The 14,346-nt window shown below is 51.7% G+C and overlaps 5 protein-coding genes across 5 annotated transcripts; 1 reads left to right on the top strand and 4 right to left on the bottom strand.

Annotated features, from left to right (window-relative positions):
• Window positions 1–486: 486 nt before the first annotated feature.
• On the top strand, window positions 487–2,639 carry PV05_01751 (uncharacterized protein; the record flags this gene model as incomplete). The annotated part of the gene is made up of 4 exons (XM_013466782.1): window positions 487–796; window positions 857–1,271; window positions 1,335–1,941; window positions 2,016–2,639. 4 exons carry the CDS (start codon window positions 487–489, stop codon window positions 2,637–2,639), a joined length of 1,956 nt encoding a protein of 651 aa, XP_013322236.1.
• A 1,534-nt stretch (window positions 2,640–4,173) lies between these two features.
• Window positions 4,174–4,908, bottom strand: PV05_01750 (uncharacterized protein; the record flags this gene model as incomplete). Its single annotated transcript, XM_013466781.1, has 2 exons — window positions 4,174–4,780; window positions 4,844–4,908. The coding sequence occupies 2 exons, from the start codon at window positions 4,906–4,908 to the stop codon at window positions 4,174–4,176; spliced, it is 672 nt and encodes a 223-aa protein (XP_013322235.1).
• Window positions 4,909–6,591: 1,683 nt separating this feature from the next.
• PV05_01749 (uncharacterized protein) lies at window positions 6,592–7,636 on the bottom strand (the record flags this gene model as incomplete). The annotated part of the gene is made up of 2 exons (XM_013466780.1): window positions 6,592–6,783; window positions 6,834–7,636. The coding sequence occupies one exon, from the start codon at window positions 7,634–7,636 to the stop codon at window positions 6,836–6,838; it is 801 nt and encodes a 266-aa protein (XP_013322234.1). The 3' UTR covers window positions 6,592–6,783; window positions 6,834–6,835.
• Window positions 7,637–8,244: 608 nt separating this feature from the next.
• On the bottom strand, window positions 8,245–9,113 carry PV05_01748 (endoplasmic reticulum vesicle protein 25; the record flags this gene model as incomplete). The annotated part of the gene is made up of 4 exons (XM_013466779.1): window positions 8,245–8,263; window positions 8,337–8,637; window positions 8,691–8,817; window positions 8,913–9,113. 4 exons carry the CDS (start codon window positions 9,111–9,113, stop codon window positions 8,245–8,247), a joined length of 648 nt encoding a protein of 215 aa, XP_013322233.1.
• Window positions 9,114–9,467: 354 nt separating this feature from the next.
• On the bottom strand, window positions 9,468–13,878 carry PV05_01747 (uncharacterized protein). The gene is made up of 2 exons (XM_013466778.1): window positions 11,131–13,878; window positions 9,468–11,082 (listed from the first exon to the last, which is right to left on the bottom strand). Exons 1-2 carry the CDS (start codon window positions 13,429–13,431, stop codon window positions 9,679–9,681), a joined length of 3,705 nt encoding a protein of 1,234 aa, XP_013322232.1. The 5' UTR covers window positions 13,432–13,878; the 3' UTR covers window positions 9,468–9,678.
• Window positions 13,879–14,346: the final 468 nt, after the last annotated feature.

Here is a 14,346-nt window from a genome sequence, read left to right as displayed (position 1 = left end):
CACCATTTTCCTCCCGGTTGCACAGGACATCCTGGGAACTCAGTAGACCTCCCGCTTCAAGCTTGTTGGCACCTTCGGGGTTCTCTGAATACTCGGCGAGGCTGGTGGAAGTGGGTCAGACTCTGTCAAGGTATGAAAATACGTACAATTCGCCAACATCCACTTTAGGCAGGCTTCGGCGATTGCTACCCCCTTACCATGTAACCCCAACTACCATAGTACTGTGGTTGGGAATGCAGGTGGTGACCGTCACAACGGCATACATAGGTATAGTAAAACTTCCAGCTGGCAAAGGAGTGGCCTATAATCTCGCCGACACAAACAGCCAAGAAAGAAACTCGCCTTCCGGGCTAGAATTTCCTCATACGTCCATCCTTCACCAACAGAGTCGAAGACATAACTTCTAAGTTACACAGTACCACAGAACGAAGTATATATAACATAACCCAATGCTACAAGATCTCCTACTGATGTCGCCTAACCATCATGGCTCCATCTGCAATTTACGAGACTGTGGCCCAGGAACCTGTGGCTCAAAAACAGCTCCTCAAGGTCAAAAATGCGCCAACCGCTTACCGCAATGATACTTCGAAAGGCCCAGTCGCCGATGACTACATGTACGCCTTCAAGTACAACTTTCCACTTCCAACCCACGGCGACGATTTGGAAGTGCTCGATTTCATTGAAGATGACGAAACGAATCCAAGGGCAGTCGCAGAGAAGTTTCTAAAACAGCTGGAACAGGTGATTCAGAGCCGTGACTCCAAAGCATTTGCGGATTTGTTTCTGTACAGTGGTGAGATTGGCGAGTTTCGTGAGAACGAACCGTGCTGAGACACGAAGCTGACCATAACAGGGGTGTGGAGGGACAAGGTGGCCTTCACTTGGGACTACCGCTCCTTCAACACTCCGAAGAATATCGAAAAGGCCGCTTCTGACCTCTTCCCTCGTACACCCACACGCAACTACAATTTAATCGACCCAGCTCCATCAATCCAGCGGCCATACCCAGACCTTGCTTGGCTTCAGATCGTGTACTCTTTTGAAACGGACCTCGTCGGTGCGAGTGGCGTCTTGAATCTTGTCAAAACCAGAGCTGGCTTCAAGATCTGGACATTGCATACCGCTATCGAGAGCCTGAACGGTCATCCGGAGGTGCCCAACCCGGATGGACACATGATCGGAGACAAGTCCTGGCACCACCAGAGAATCGAGGATGACAACTTGGAAGGCGTCGAACCTGAAGTTGTCATAATCGGGGGTGGTCACTGGTGAGTTGCCCTGCTCCAGAGTCGTATTGTCGACAGGATTTACTTTTACTAAGCTATCATCAGCGGTCTTCACATCGCTGCTCGACTCAAAGCGCTAGGCGTCAGAACCCTTATCGTGGAGCGTAATAACCGTATCGGGGACAACTGGCGTAACAGATACGAGTATCTCTCTCTGCACCTTCCTCACTGGGCCGATCACTTTCCCTACCTCCCTTACCCAGACCACTGGCCGACATACACTCCGGCTGGCAAGATGGGTGACTGGCTCGAGTGGTACGCAAGCGCCCTCGAGCTAACCGCATGGACTAACTCGAGCGTCGTTGCCGCCTCGCAGAGTCCCACGGGTGATTGGGAGATCACCATTCAACGTGGAACCAAGGAGGATCGTTACGCTCGAACCTTCCATCCCAAGCAGGTCGTCATGGCCACCTCGCTCGCCGGCGTCCCATTCGTTCCGGATATCCCTGGTATGGACAGGTTTAAGGGTACTATTAGGCATTCTACCGAACACGACTCGGCTCGCGAGTGGGTTGGCAAAAAGGTCCTCGTCGTAGGAACGTCCTCGTCGGGCTTCGATACTGCATATGACTTCGCACGTCGCAACATCGACGTGACGCTCCTTCAAAGGTCGCCTGCGTATCTGATGTCTTTGGATGAGTCTGTCCCAAGGGTAAGGAATTCGATCCATTGCCCCCAACATGCAAAAGGAGTACTAGTATCCAATACTGACCCTATATCCGACAGATCCTCGCTCCTCTTTACGAGCCAAAAGACCATCAAAGACCAGACTTGGAGACCGCCGACCGGTTAAACTACAGCCTCCCTGTCGGTCCTGCCGAAGAGCTCAACCGTCGAACGGCCCGGGACATCTGGAATGCCGACGCCGAATTGATCGCCAAGATGGAAGCAGCAGGCTTCAGAGTCTGGAGGGGTCAACGTGACACTGGTTCCCACACTCTCGGTTATACCAAGAACGGTGGCTTCTATTTCGACGCCGGTGCCTGCAAGGCCATCATTGACGGCAAGATCAAGGTCGAACAAGGTTACCCGATCGGCTTCACAGAAGACAGCATCGTGCTGAACGGCGGCCGAGAGCAGAAATACGATCTAGTCGTCCTGGCTACTGGATTCTCCAACACCATCGATTCCGTCCGCAACATTCTCGGTGACGAGGTTGCCGATCGGTGTAATCCCATCTGGGGTATGGACGAAGAGGGGGAGCTCAACACCGCGTGGAAGACTAGCGGTGTCCCCGGCTTGTGGCTCATGCTTGGAACTCTGCAGCACGGCCGATATCATTCCAAGAAGCTGGCCCTCAGGATCAAAGCTATCCTCGAGGGTGTCGCTCCCGAACCCTACTCAAAATAGATCAAATTAGATTCCTTTACTTGCCGCGTCTCGCTATCTCATGGTTCTTTTGAGGCTACGGTTTCTTCCCGGCAATGTTCTTGAAGACGGACAAGTCGGTGGAGGCCTTGGAAGAGCTCTCTTCTCTTCCTAATAACCTAATCGTCCCTCACCCTGGTTGTCGGCGGCTTTGGTATCACGACTACCAGAGTACTACACCACGGTGGTGTCTGGTGCGCTCCCGAAAGCCCAAGCAATCCACTGGAAAGAACAATATCCGTTGAGGCGGTACTGGTTAACTGTAGTAAGTCTCTACAGTGGAAACGCTATCGTGTATGGTCTCCTCATTTGTCGTAGTCGAACACTACGCCTAGCCTTGTGGCCTGATAAAATTCGGCGGCTGTAAAGGGGTGCAGCCTTGTCTTGGCGAGATTGAGAAGGCAGGCCAATGTTGACAGGGTCGACAGGTCAGCACGACTTTGCGAGCAACAAGCCGGAATATAGTGGTATATATATGCAACATGAAGGGTGGGATCGGATCGCGATGCACAGAATTCGAGCGCGGCCTGGTAAGGAGTGAAAGCGAGGCGGGAGGAATCCGAGTAAATCACCTAAGCTGTCGATATCGAATGGATGGCTGGTATGCACTCTGTCAAGCTGATCAAGGCAGGCGCAGCTTATCCACAAGACACTCACTCGCTGCAGTCTCAATAGCCATGGGCTCTGAGCTCTGAGCACAAGCACAGCATCCGCCGCACAAAAACCACCGCAGCTGGTACAGCCGGTACAAGCCCCGATAATGTCTAGTAGACAACCTCCTCGATCAGACGACTCTTCTCAGCCTTTAATCGCCTCTCAAAAGCCTAGACAGAAGTCTCGCACGCTGATGCTCCTCGTTGGCCTTGTAGTCGTCATGGATTGGCCATTAGGGATCTCCCATGCCCGGTATCCATGATGCCGAGAGTGACGCCTAGAGCCCGAGCGGACATGAGGCTGGTCGGATCTCCGATTTGAATTGCGCAGTCACGACTGTGCCGCCTGAAACTGAGAGTCTTGTTTCCGTGAGAATGGGGTGCTCCTCGTTTATATCCATACTGCTAGCGATGGATTCTCACAAAGAATGGGCGTGCCTCTAAAGTGCTGTTTGATGTTTGATGTCTGATCACAATATCGTCAAGTTTGTGCATTGTGCAATGGAGTCAAACAGGGGAGGACAATCTCAGCAGCAACCACCGCTTCTACGCGGGGTTGCTGAGGTCTTCGGATAACGCGGACAATGTTGAGGCTGGGGAAAAATATGTTACAACGACCAAAGCATAAGATAAGACGTCTGCGCAACAAGTACACTTGGGCAGAATATCAAGAAAGCCAGTGCTAGTATGCAAGGTGTTGAATTCATTATGGGCCATGTCGATGAACTTGATAGCTTGTATCCAGACTATCATTCTTTTCCAACCATGACCACTGGTAGCTGTGCACGTGCTCGCCATCATCTTGCCTAGTGCATGCACAACCTCTCTCCAGATCTGGGCTTCCACCGGGATCAGCATTTCAATTATGTACACTTCTTGCCATCCTCATGGACGTGGTAGACACATCCTGTCAGAAAGGCCGGATTTGCGCTTTGCTTCTGGTATACACTTTTCCAGTACATTTCAGTAACCAATTTGCCGCCGGTCTTCAGTTTCTCGAACCCGTCGGCTTTCTTGTACGAAGCTGGGGACTTGAGGATTGCAAAGTGAAGCTGATCCAAGGACACTTCTCGCAACTTGCAACCCTCTGGAGTTTGCTGCCAAATCCAAGTCACAGCACTTAGTAGATTGAACGAACCTTTCCTGCAGATCGCCCGAAACTGGTCGACAAGCGCGTTCTGAAGTTCTGCCATACAGAGTTTGTTGGCAAGGATGTACGCAGCCCCAATGCGGACGTCGTCGATGTTCGTCGGCACCTTTTCAGCATACATCCATTTAACCGCAATTTCGAATGACTCGGGTTTGTCCTCCGGAAGATTGACGGCTTGTTCTACTTGCTCTTTCATACCTGAGCGAAGACACTTCTCGAAGAAAGGGCATTGTGTAACCAGGACATCTTCATGCAAGTTGTAAATTCGCTTGTGTTTGCCCGTGCCGACGCTGACTGTGATGATTACTGAAGAGGCAAAGCTGAAAAGCATAGAGTGTTAGTAGCGTCTCTGAGGATATGTATGGGCCATTGGGCGGACTTACAATTTGTCGTCTTGTTTGACCTGTTCGTCTCCTTGCGCAGCTGCTCCATCGCCCGTCTTAGGCATTTTGAATCCGGATATGAGAATAGCGTTGGTCCCGAGGATGTGGAAATGAGCGTCCGCTGAGGACCTACCGGTGATGGATCCAGTAATGGTAGTGGTCGAGACACTGAGTGGAGTGATCAACCTCTGGGTAGATGTAGAAAACAGGGCAGAGCTGATCAAGGTAGTTTTCGAACTGCCTGCGCACTGCGAACATCTGGTGTGCCTCTGCGTGGAGGCGGTGGGTGATAATCACTCAAGGCAGTACCACCGTTGAGTGAATGGTACTGCCTTCACCTGGCCTCGATACACATTCTTACTTCATCTCCATCAAATACATCACGATGTAGTAACTTAGCAATAAGGTATGGATCAATGATTGTTCAGTATTAGCTACTTGAACTGTAGTAGAAAACGCAGGTTGTCCTGCTTCTGATTGCAATAAGTTTGGTCATAAACAGTCTTGCCCAGGTCCGATGCTGATGGATGCATGGAGGAGCAGTCGTTGTCTTGACTTCGAGACTTTTACTCGCATGCACTTTCCCCCTTGGCCCTGTACGTGATAATTACAACCAATATATGTTGTCGGATTCGGCGGTAGCCACTGCCCATCGTGTCTTAGCCTGACGACAGCATCAATCCATCTTTGCATTACTGCCTGGCCCAAACAACCTCCAGCCCGAGCGATTTCGTTGAGCGCTGGAGCGACAGCTTTCACGGTATCATCGCATCTGTTGTGAAGGCTGAGGTTGTAGATGGCATCGTAGAAGAGGTGATCCAAGACGAGATCCCGAAGCTTGCAGTCGTCGTCGGTATGCTCCTAAACCCACACCACTACTTCTGTATTCGGCCTCGCCAGAATCAGACCCAAGTAGTTTGACCAACGAAGTTTATCGGTGATAGCATTTTGAATCCTGGGCATGCATAATTTGTCGGCAAGAATGTATGCCGAAACGATAACTTTCCAGTCGCCACGTGCTGGACTCGCAGCACCAAGTAGTCCTCCGTACATATAAGCCACGACCTGCTCGAAGACATCTGGATCATCTTCGGGAAGTTCGACCGTCTTTGTGTTGCTCTTCAATTTACGAGCTCAAACATTTGTCAAAGAAAGGTGACTGGGACCGTAAGACCTCCTCTTGGATATAGAACGGCGTCTTCTCTTCGCCAACATAGACCGTGATCATCGGGGAGCGGGCAAAACTGTAGAGAAGCCGTAGTTAGCGGCAATATCAGGATGGTGGTGACCAAAGTGACTAACTGTCCTGGCCCCTGGCCGATTGATTGGAAGCGGATGGGCAATGGGGGCCGAGAACATCTATTCTTGGTAGCCATGGCTGTTACACCTGCGTCTGGACAGAGTTGAAGAGGTGCTGAAGGTTCGAACGAGTCTTCCGCTGCAAATGTCAATCGGGATTGAGAGACAGTGGCATAAGACCGCAGACACAGCTTGGCGAGGCTGCGCGCTAAACACCTGGAGGCAGTGACAGTGAAGACGTTGCCATCTAGCCAAACATCCACTGGCTGCCCAGCCTGCGGACGGCAACAGCGGTATGGTTGTGGCAAAGAGCGCCACCCTGCAGGTCAAGTATAGTCTCGAAAGTACGAGGTTAAGGCACGCAGCCAAGATATCCGAAGGTTGATGCATCATACTCTGGAATTCGCCTTTTAGTGTCGAGGAGCTACATGAACTCCGTGTGCTTACTTGGCATTCTAGGAGGCGCGACGGTATGAGATTCTCTTGTACGTTGCAATACACGCTCGCTTTAGCTGGACAAGGCTATCTCTGGTTCGAAGTGTGAGATGTGTCTTCGTGGAACCCGCCGTCTGCGATGAGATGGTTGAGGTATCCTTCAGGTGATGGCTTTCATGCACTTTGATACTCCAATCGGTTCGCCCCTGCAAATAGCTTAGCATGACTCAGGAAATGTGGTGGAAAGACACCATACCTTCAACCCGACGACTTGCACTTCTCTCCATCCTTGTGGGCATGATAGAAACACCCTGACAATGAAGCTGGATTGAGACCCAATTCACCCGTCATCCGACTACTTTCCATTCCAGAATCTGCAAGCTTCCAGAACAACGCATTCATCACTGGGCTGCCAGATTGCATCAGCTCGTCCATCTGCTCTCTGAAAACCTTCGAGGCAGTAATGTACAAATGCGTTCCGTGCCAGATGCGGAGGTTGGAAAGAGTAAAATAAACAAAGTCGAAGCAGAACTTCCGAAGCTTGCAGTTCCCCGTACTATTTTTCCACACGCAATGCAGGGTTTCTGGCCAGATGTCAAAGGGCTTGCAAGCCTTTCGGAGAGCATCCATGATCGCATTCTGAAGGGCATGCATGCAGAATTTGTCGGCAAGCAGATAGGCGTCAATAAAGCGTTCCTGCTGTTTGGCTCCTCCAAGGGCAATTCTCCCACTGTACATCCAGCGCACCAATATGTCGAAAGCCTCAGTCTGCTCCTCAGGTAGGTTGACTGTCTTTTCTTGCGCCTCTCTCATTCCGGATCGCAGGCATTTTTCGAAGAAAGGACACCCGGAGACCAAGATGCCTCTGTGTAAGCCGTAGGCCACTTTGTTTGGTCCAACATTGACAGTAATGATATCGGCAGCGGCATAGCTAAACGAGGTGGTATTGTTAGCGGAGGCTCTCAAAGCCTCAAGAGACTCGGGTTTGACGTACAGCTCTGCTGCGCTTTTCATGTTGCCTGGAGCTTGATTAGGGGTGGACGGATTGACATTAGCCATCGCTTCGTGTCTTGCCGATGGCTTGGAGGTTCGGTGAAGGGATGTTAAAACGTCAGCATGTGGTTTGACGAGTCGTTAATAGGACATGGAGGGAGAATATGAAAGAGGGAAAGGTCTAACGAAAGTGAAGGGAACATCTGAGAATTCCTTCACTGCCTTTAGTAATGGAGAAATTTCCATCTAGTTTCACATCTCCTCCAGCAAACTGCTTCGCCTCTTTCACACGTGTAATGCCGATCATGCCAGGACAAAAGAGCTGAGTCCGGCGAGGACTGGTGAGTATGCCAAGCTGAGTGCGTGCTTGCGAACACCCAGACTACATGACGGCCTGTTCAATAGTTTTCGGGTCTCGCTGCTGTGTGGGACAGGTTTGACTGGCCGCGCAGCAGAGTTCAAGTCCCTTCACAGATCTAGAGCGTTTCCAGCCTGAAGGAGGAGCATCACCTATCCGAATCGTTGCTCAAGGCTTCTTCCTGATCTCAAGGGTAGGAGCAAAAGGAATCTTCATAGATCATGCCAAATGATCATCATTGCTTTTTGTCCTCAACCTGCATGCTATTTCCGATTATTTGTGTGGCAAGAATGCTGTACCCCCGCCGAGGAAGATTTTAGATAAGATGCTTCGACCTAAATTGGATACGAGGATTAGCAGCAAACCCCCAAAGAGATATCAACACCAAAATGGGGAGTCATCACATACCTGAAATAAGCTCGCAGATACACGACCTGCCACGCTCCCAGTCCGACCAGCATTCCCATCGTCCCCAGGGCGAACCACTTGACTCGCTCATTCGTGCTCTCGTTCGTGTCACGGAGTTTCTGCTCTCTAATCCGAAGGTACTCCAATTCTTGCACGATCTCATTGACTGACTCTTCTATCCGTCGCAGCTCCGTCTCGACGGGCTTCAGCTTCTCGGAGGCTTGAATTGCCGACCAATCTCGTGCGTCCGCTCCGATATCGATGTCGAGTTCGACGTGTCGCGAAGGGTTCTGCAGATGCGCTGCGCAAGATGTCAGTCCGGCTGCTTGATGCAGAGCCTGGCAGGAAGTATACTTCGTCCAACCAAGGTATTCTCGAAGCACACATCGAACGCAGTGTCCGCCAGACTTGTAAAAGCCATCCTCTTCTCGCCTGCGACATCTTTCGGTCGGCCATAGTCGTTGCCAACAGCATCTTTGATCTAGAAGAACAACAACAATTGTCAGCATCCATCTTCTGCCTTCTCTTCGCCTTCCACTGACACCCAGCTCCGACTCCTTAGACCAGGTCACGCACATGCATATTAACCATCTGCCCATCCCCTCTGCTCCCGCTCACAATCGCCGTGACAACGACGAGAGTATCTTTCGTGACGAAATTCCGTATACATCGCTCGTTCTTCGCGCTGTGACCCGGTTGTGCGAGAAGTTCGAATTTCAATGCGTAGGAGAAGGGCAGGAGGAAGAGGAGGACGGCCAGGTTGAGGATGGACTTCATCTTGTCTGCGAAATCCTCAACTAGCTATTCACCTCAAGGAGTGCGAAGAGGCGCCCAGATGGCTGTAAATTAAACGAAGCGTCAAAGAACAATTACAAGTTTATTTGCATGCGATATACCCTCGAATTGCACAATATTCAGGAGTTGGCAGAAACACCGTGTCTCAGCGGGTCACGTGGGCGGTGAGAAGTCGTCGACCCCTTTTCTCTTGTCACGTGGCGTGTCCGCAGGGTGGTGCTTGAGGCTTCGGTGGCTCCACGATAAAAGGATACAGGGAAGAGTCCCAAGCACAGGCAACATACATATCAGCCCCCTCGTGGACGCCGGGGCCTAGAGCTGAAAAACAGCGTCATCAAAATCTTCATCACTAATACAATCATTTCATCTTGGTTTGCTATCTAAGTGGTCCCTAAGTAAAAGCTCGGCACCATCTTCACACTACCATTGTAGCTGTATCACCCGCTCAGGCTCGAAGAAAGCACACATTGTCCACGTCATTAATTACATCAAAATGAAAATGAAAAAACCAAGAAATCATGCCGCTCATCTTGACTTGTTCATTACCTTACTTCCTCACGCTCCCTCTCAATTGAAAGAATCTCCTAAATCCAGCCTGATCCTTATGACTTCCGAGCTTTTGCACGGGCACGTCCGACCCAGGCGGTGGCCCAGAGGCCATCAGATACTCGGCTAGGTCGGCCGTGGCACTGCCATTGGTCACCGTCGCTTCTCGTGGCTCTGCACGCATTCTGGCCCTATTCCGCTCGACGTGTGGCGCATGGGTGACCTGTGTTGGGCGGTACTTGTCCATTTTCGAGCCTATTTGCGTGAGGTGAGGAGACTCTGCTCGGGCGCCGTTCGATTTGCCAGCGCTCACCCCGTTTCTGCTAGCCCCTGAACCTTGCAAGTATACTCTCAATTTTGAGCTGCTCGTTTGCGGCTTGACCGTGTCCGGGGATTCAGCTTGAGACGTTCCAGGAGTCGCACCGAGAATAGGCTGCGTTGACATGCCTGGTCCGGGGGCCGTGTTTCTCAGGAAGTCCACAAGCGACTCTTCATCGGTCCTGCGCTTTGGTGGGAACAATTCGTCTTCCATTTCCTCCTCCTCGTCGCTGAAGTCGATCGCATACGGATCGCGAACTTTTCGTCGGTTCTTCTTGGGTATGCCATCAGTCTCAGGGATTATGGGCTGTCTTGACGCAACGCCGTTTGTGGCCTTTGCAGCCGAGCGATTGGTCGATTCCAGTAAGCCGGTGCGAGAGTTCATAGACGACGGCATGGATTTGGCGGTCATCGCACTTTCCACCGCACTCCCATCAGACCTCCGTCCATTTGTATCGAGCTCCGGAGGTGGCACGAGAGCGTTCAAGTCATCAGAATCCATGGTCGACCGAAATGGTGCGACTCTTCGGTCGATTCGATGGTCGCCAGGAGCTCGAGGTGGACCTTCTCTAATAAAGTCGATCAAATCTGAGCTCTCAGCTGTCCTTGGCGCTCGAGCATCCCGTGCCTGGAATTTCAGACGGTTAGCAGGCTTCTCGGGGCTCGTTACTGGACGGTTCTCTGCTATGTCGTCAGAGGATGCGCCCGAGCCTGCAACCTGCGCGGTACCTGGTCGAGTGCCAAGCGCTTTCGGAAGCTGCATCTCATGCTCCGGTCCAGTTGAACGCGCATAGTCTGCAAGATCTCGTGTGTTGTTTCTTGTCATCCTGGGATCGCGTGGCTCGCCTAATGGATTTTTAGGTCTAGAAGGCGAGCCGATGGCTTGTTGCCCAGGGGCGGATGCCGCTGCTTGCGTATTCAGTGGAAGTGGTGGTCGAGCATTCGATGGATTTGATCTGAGGCCACCCAGGGATTCCTTCGTAGATCGAGACGACCTGGGTCTGGCAGGCTCCTCTCCAGGGGGTGCAGTGTTGCGGAAGAAGTCTGCAAGCTCTTGTGTCTGGCTCTTGGCTTTCGGCTTGACTCCCTAGGAAGTTGTTAGTCCTACTAAGTAGGTGGCATGGAGCAGACAAACCTCTCGAGCAGTTTTTGGCGTTAGTGTATAGTGAAGAGTTTCATCGCTATCAATCAAAACATCAAGACTCTTCTTCGCCTTCTCCAATTCCTCGACCTTCTCATCATCCGACCGAAGTCTGATATGCTGTCGTCGCGCTGTCGCAGAGCCAGCAGTTGATGGTCTGCCAGCACTGGTTGTTCTCGAATGCGGATTTTGTACCAAATTGGATGAGGTAGCGTATCGAGGAATTCGGTCTTGAGTATGGTCTGTGGCAGGCAGACGCTGAGAGTTTGGCAAGTGCTGAGGGAACCTCACTTCGGTAGGTGAGCGTTCGCGATGTTCCAGGGATGTTGTGCGATTGTTGAATGCAGAAAATGCAGCCGCTACTGGTTCATTTTGCTGTCTTGGTGTCGATGTATTCATTCGGACATCGGGACGGGCAGAGTCCTGAGTAGAATAGGGATCATAGTCGTCGTAATTGTCAGCGGCAGCACGCTGGGGAAAATGATCCTGCCCGGGGGTGCTGACAATCATTGTGTCACGCTCGTTTCTCACTTGATCAGGGTAATTCGCGGTCTGTTCTTGGAGATCGTGGTCTTGTTGACCGTGTATTGGAAGATCATCCTCAGCCCCAGCGACACCAAAGCCCGAATCTCGAGGATTCGTTTGATTGTGCGGGCCATCATGCTCATCGGCCAAGCTCAATGCCAAATCTTCTGGGTCACTTGCACCTTCATGATCTGTGACAGATCTGGCTCTTTGATCGTAGTCCTCTTCAGTGTTAATACCCAGCCCCCTCTGAGCACCACCGGTGGCCGCTACCGGAGAAGTTTGATTCGACGAAGTAGGATCCCGTCGCAAGGCTCTGGATGCTTCCACGCTTAACGCTCCTGCAATGGCAGCCACGGTGCTGCTCACGATGTCCGAACGTGGACTGGGTATCGCTTCCTCGTTTGATTGTCGAGGAGTGCGCGCCTCCGGTTCTGTTGTACCGCCAACTTTCTCCTGGAGATCTTCAAGTGAGCTGGAAGCACCTTGATCTGAGAGCTTTCCGCCGACATCAGCTCTCGACTGTGTAGCAACAATGCTGGGACCTGAAGTAGGCAGAGAATGCGATCTCTTCCTTACATACATAGGTCTCGGCAATTCATCGGTTGCAGGGGCCGTTGAAGGATCTGGGAATTTCCCAGGCATGATTAGCATACTTGACGGTCGCCGGGTGTCAAGCGTAGGGCGTGCAGTACTATTTGCCTCTTCATCGGCAGAACGAGCTAGTCCCGGTACCTCGATCTCGTCAATATCATTATCATTCGTGGGTAATGGAATATCAGCCGGTGACAGACTGGATCTGGGTTTGATGAGAGGGCTTTGTTCTTCCTTGATTGTGGAAAATGGTGGTACAGCTGGAAATTTCCACTCGTAGTTGGGCGACTCGGGGCTGACAGGCGACATGACGCTAGGCGTCGTTGGCCGTGATGATCCGCTGCCGCCGCTGCGCATACTGCCTTTCCACGACCGCCACAGTCTTATCAGAGGCCCTTCTTTCCCGATACCTGACATGTCTATCTCTTCCAGTAGAACATGACCACCATGTGTGGTGCCGTTTGTGCCTTTCGACGGTGCATGTCGTTTCGTAGCATGTTGCGCTGCAATGCACAGGGCTTGCTCAGCCAAGAACTCAAGGACAGTGGTTAGGAAGATAGCAGCAGCCGGTGCGATAGCCGCCGAGGCTCTTGTCGACTCATGCACTCTTGTAATGTGATCCCGTAGGTGAAAGTCTTCCAGGTAGTCCTCTTCGTCTTCCTCTTCCATATCGCCCAGCTTCGCATAGACCATGCAACGCAGTCTAGTGAGCTTCCAAGCCAGATCAGTGTCAAAGTCTGCTTTGGGATCGAGGGCCGGCGGCGCCGAGAGAACCTCGTCCATTTCATCTTCCGGTATGTAATCTTGTAATTCCTCGTCGGCAGCCTGTACCGCCGACCTCCCTAGTCTTTGCTTCAAGACCAGTGGCACAGCAGAACGTACGGCCGACAAGGATGTGGAATGCGACCTGGAAAGGATATCATACAGGACCTGATCCAAAAAGCCATTGACCAAGCCAGTTGCACCCTCCGATATCGTAACCGGCCGCTCCATTTCTGCGTAGACAAGTTTTTCCGCCTCGGATACCGAGACGTAAGCGGGTGGAGGATTCGCATATGGAAGGGTTGGCCTTCCAGATTTCGAAGACATCGAGAGGATATCGGTATGGGAGCCCATGCTGCGCAACCCTTTCGGAGTAGAATCTAGGCTTTCCGAGGCCAAAGGTCGTTGGGCCATTTTAGCAGACGGGCAAGTCGTTCTCTACAGTGGGTATCCGGTGTAGTCGCAGGCAAGGATGGCAGTCAGTTCTCCATGGCGATTCTTCAGCCCGAGCTCAAGTAGACGTTGTGTTCTCGTTTCCTCGCTTCCGATAGCAGTCTCGAGGAACTGTTACACCCCGCCTGTTCTCTTCTCCGTGTTTGTAACAGATCTTCGGTTGGAGTGGTTGTCGCAAACAAGGTAGGGATGACGCAACACTGCGGATTCGTTGCGTTTCATACGACAAGGCCTTGAGACTCAGTACGATGTGATGTCCGTATCAGTTGGGCAGGCGAACGTCAAGAGAATGATACGTGAAGATGAAAGAGCCTAATGATTGAAACACGGTGCTGAGGCTGGAGCGAGCACAGCGCAGCCCACCGCAGTGACCGACCGACAAGACAAACGCAGCTGGGCATTTTCGGGCTGGTGTTTCAATTGGGACATGGGATGGAAGATGCGGGTTTGACACCGTCTCTGCTGCTGCATTGACCTTGCATGAAGGTGGACCACTGGCGACCTTCACGGTAACCACTCCCACACTGCCATTTGTCCTTAGCGGACACCTTTTGACGGCTCTGGAGTAGCATGCGGGTACGCCAAAGGTTCATCCACCATTGGGCCTTTGTGGCGCACGCAAAGTGCTTGATTGGGGCCTTTATCCGTGTGCTACTCGTATTGTAAGGAGCATAGGGAGATCCTAAGCCCAAAATCATTCTACCAACCTCGTGAAAAAACATGGCTTGATAGCGAGTACCCCTGAATCCACAGCTAGCTTACCTACAGATTGCTGCGTCCCTATGGAGTCTGAGAGACTGGAGTTCTTCTAGCTTGCTTCCGGCCACAATCGGTCTTCGTAGTTTGGAGCCATAATCCATGCATTTGATTACTATC

This window comes from Exophiala xenobiotica, assembly GCF_000835505.1.
Source record: "Exophiala xenobiotica strain CBS 118157 unplaced genomic scaffold supercont1.1, whole genome shotgun sequence".
NCBI classification, from domain to species: Eukaryota; Fungi; Ascomycota; class Eurotiomycetes; order Chaetothyriales; family Herpotrichiellaceae; genus Exophiala; species Exophiala xenobiotica.
The sequence above is the reverse complement of the archived record's forward strand: the minus strand, read 5'-3'. Positions and strand labels throughout refer to the sequence as shown.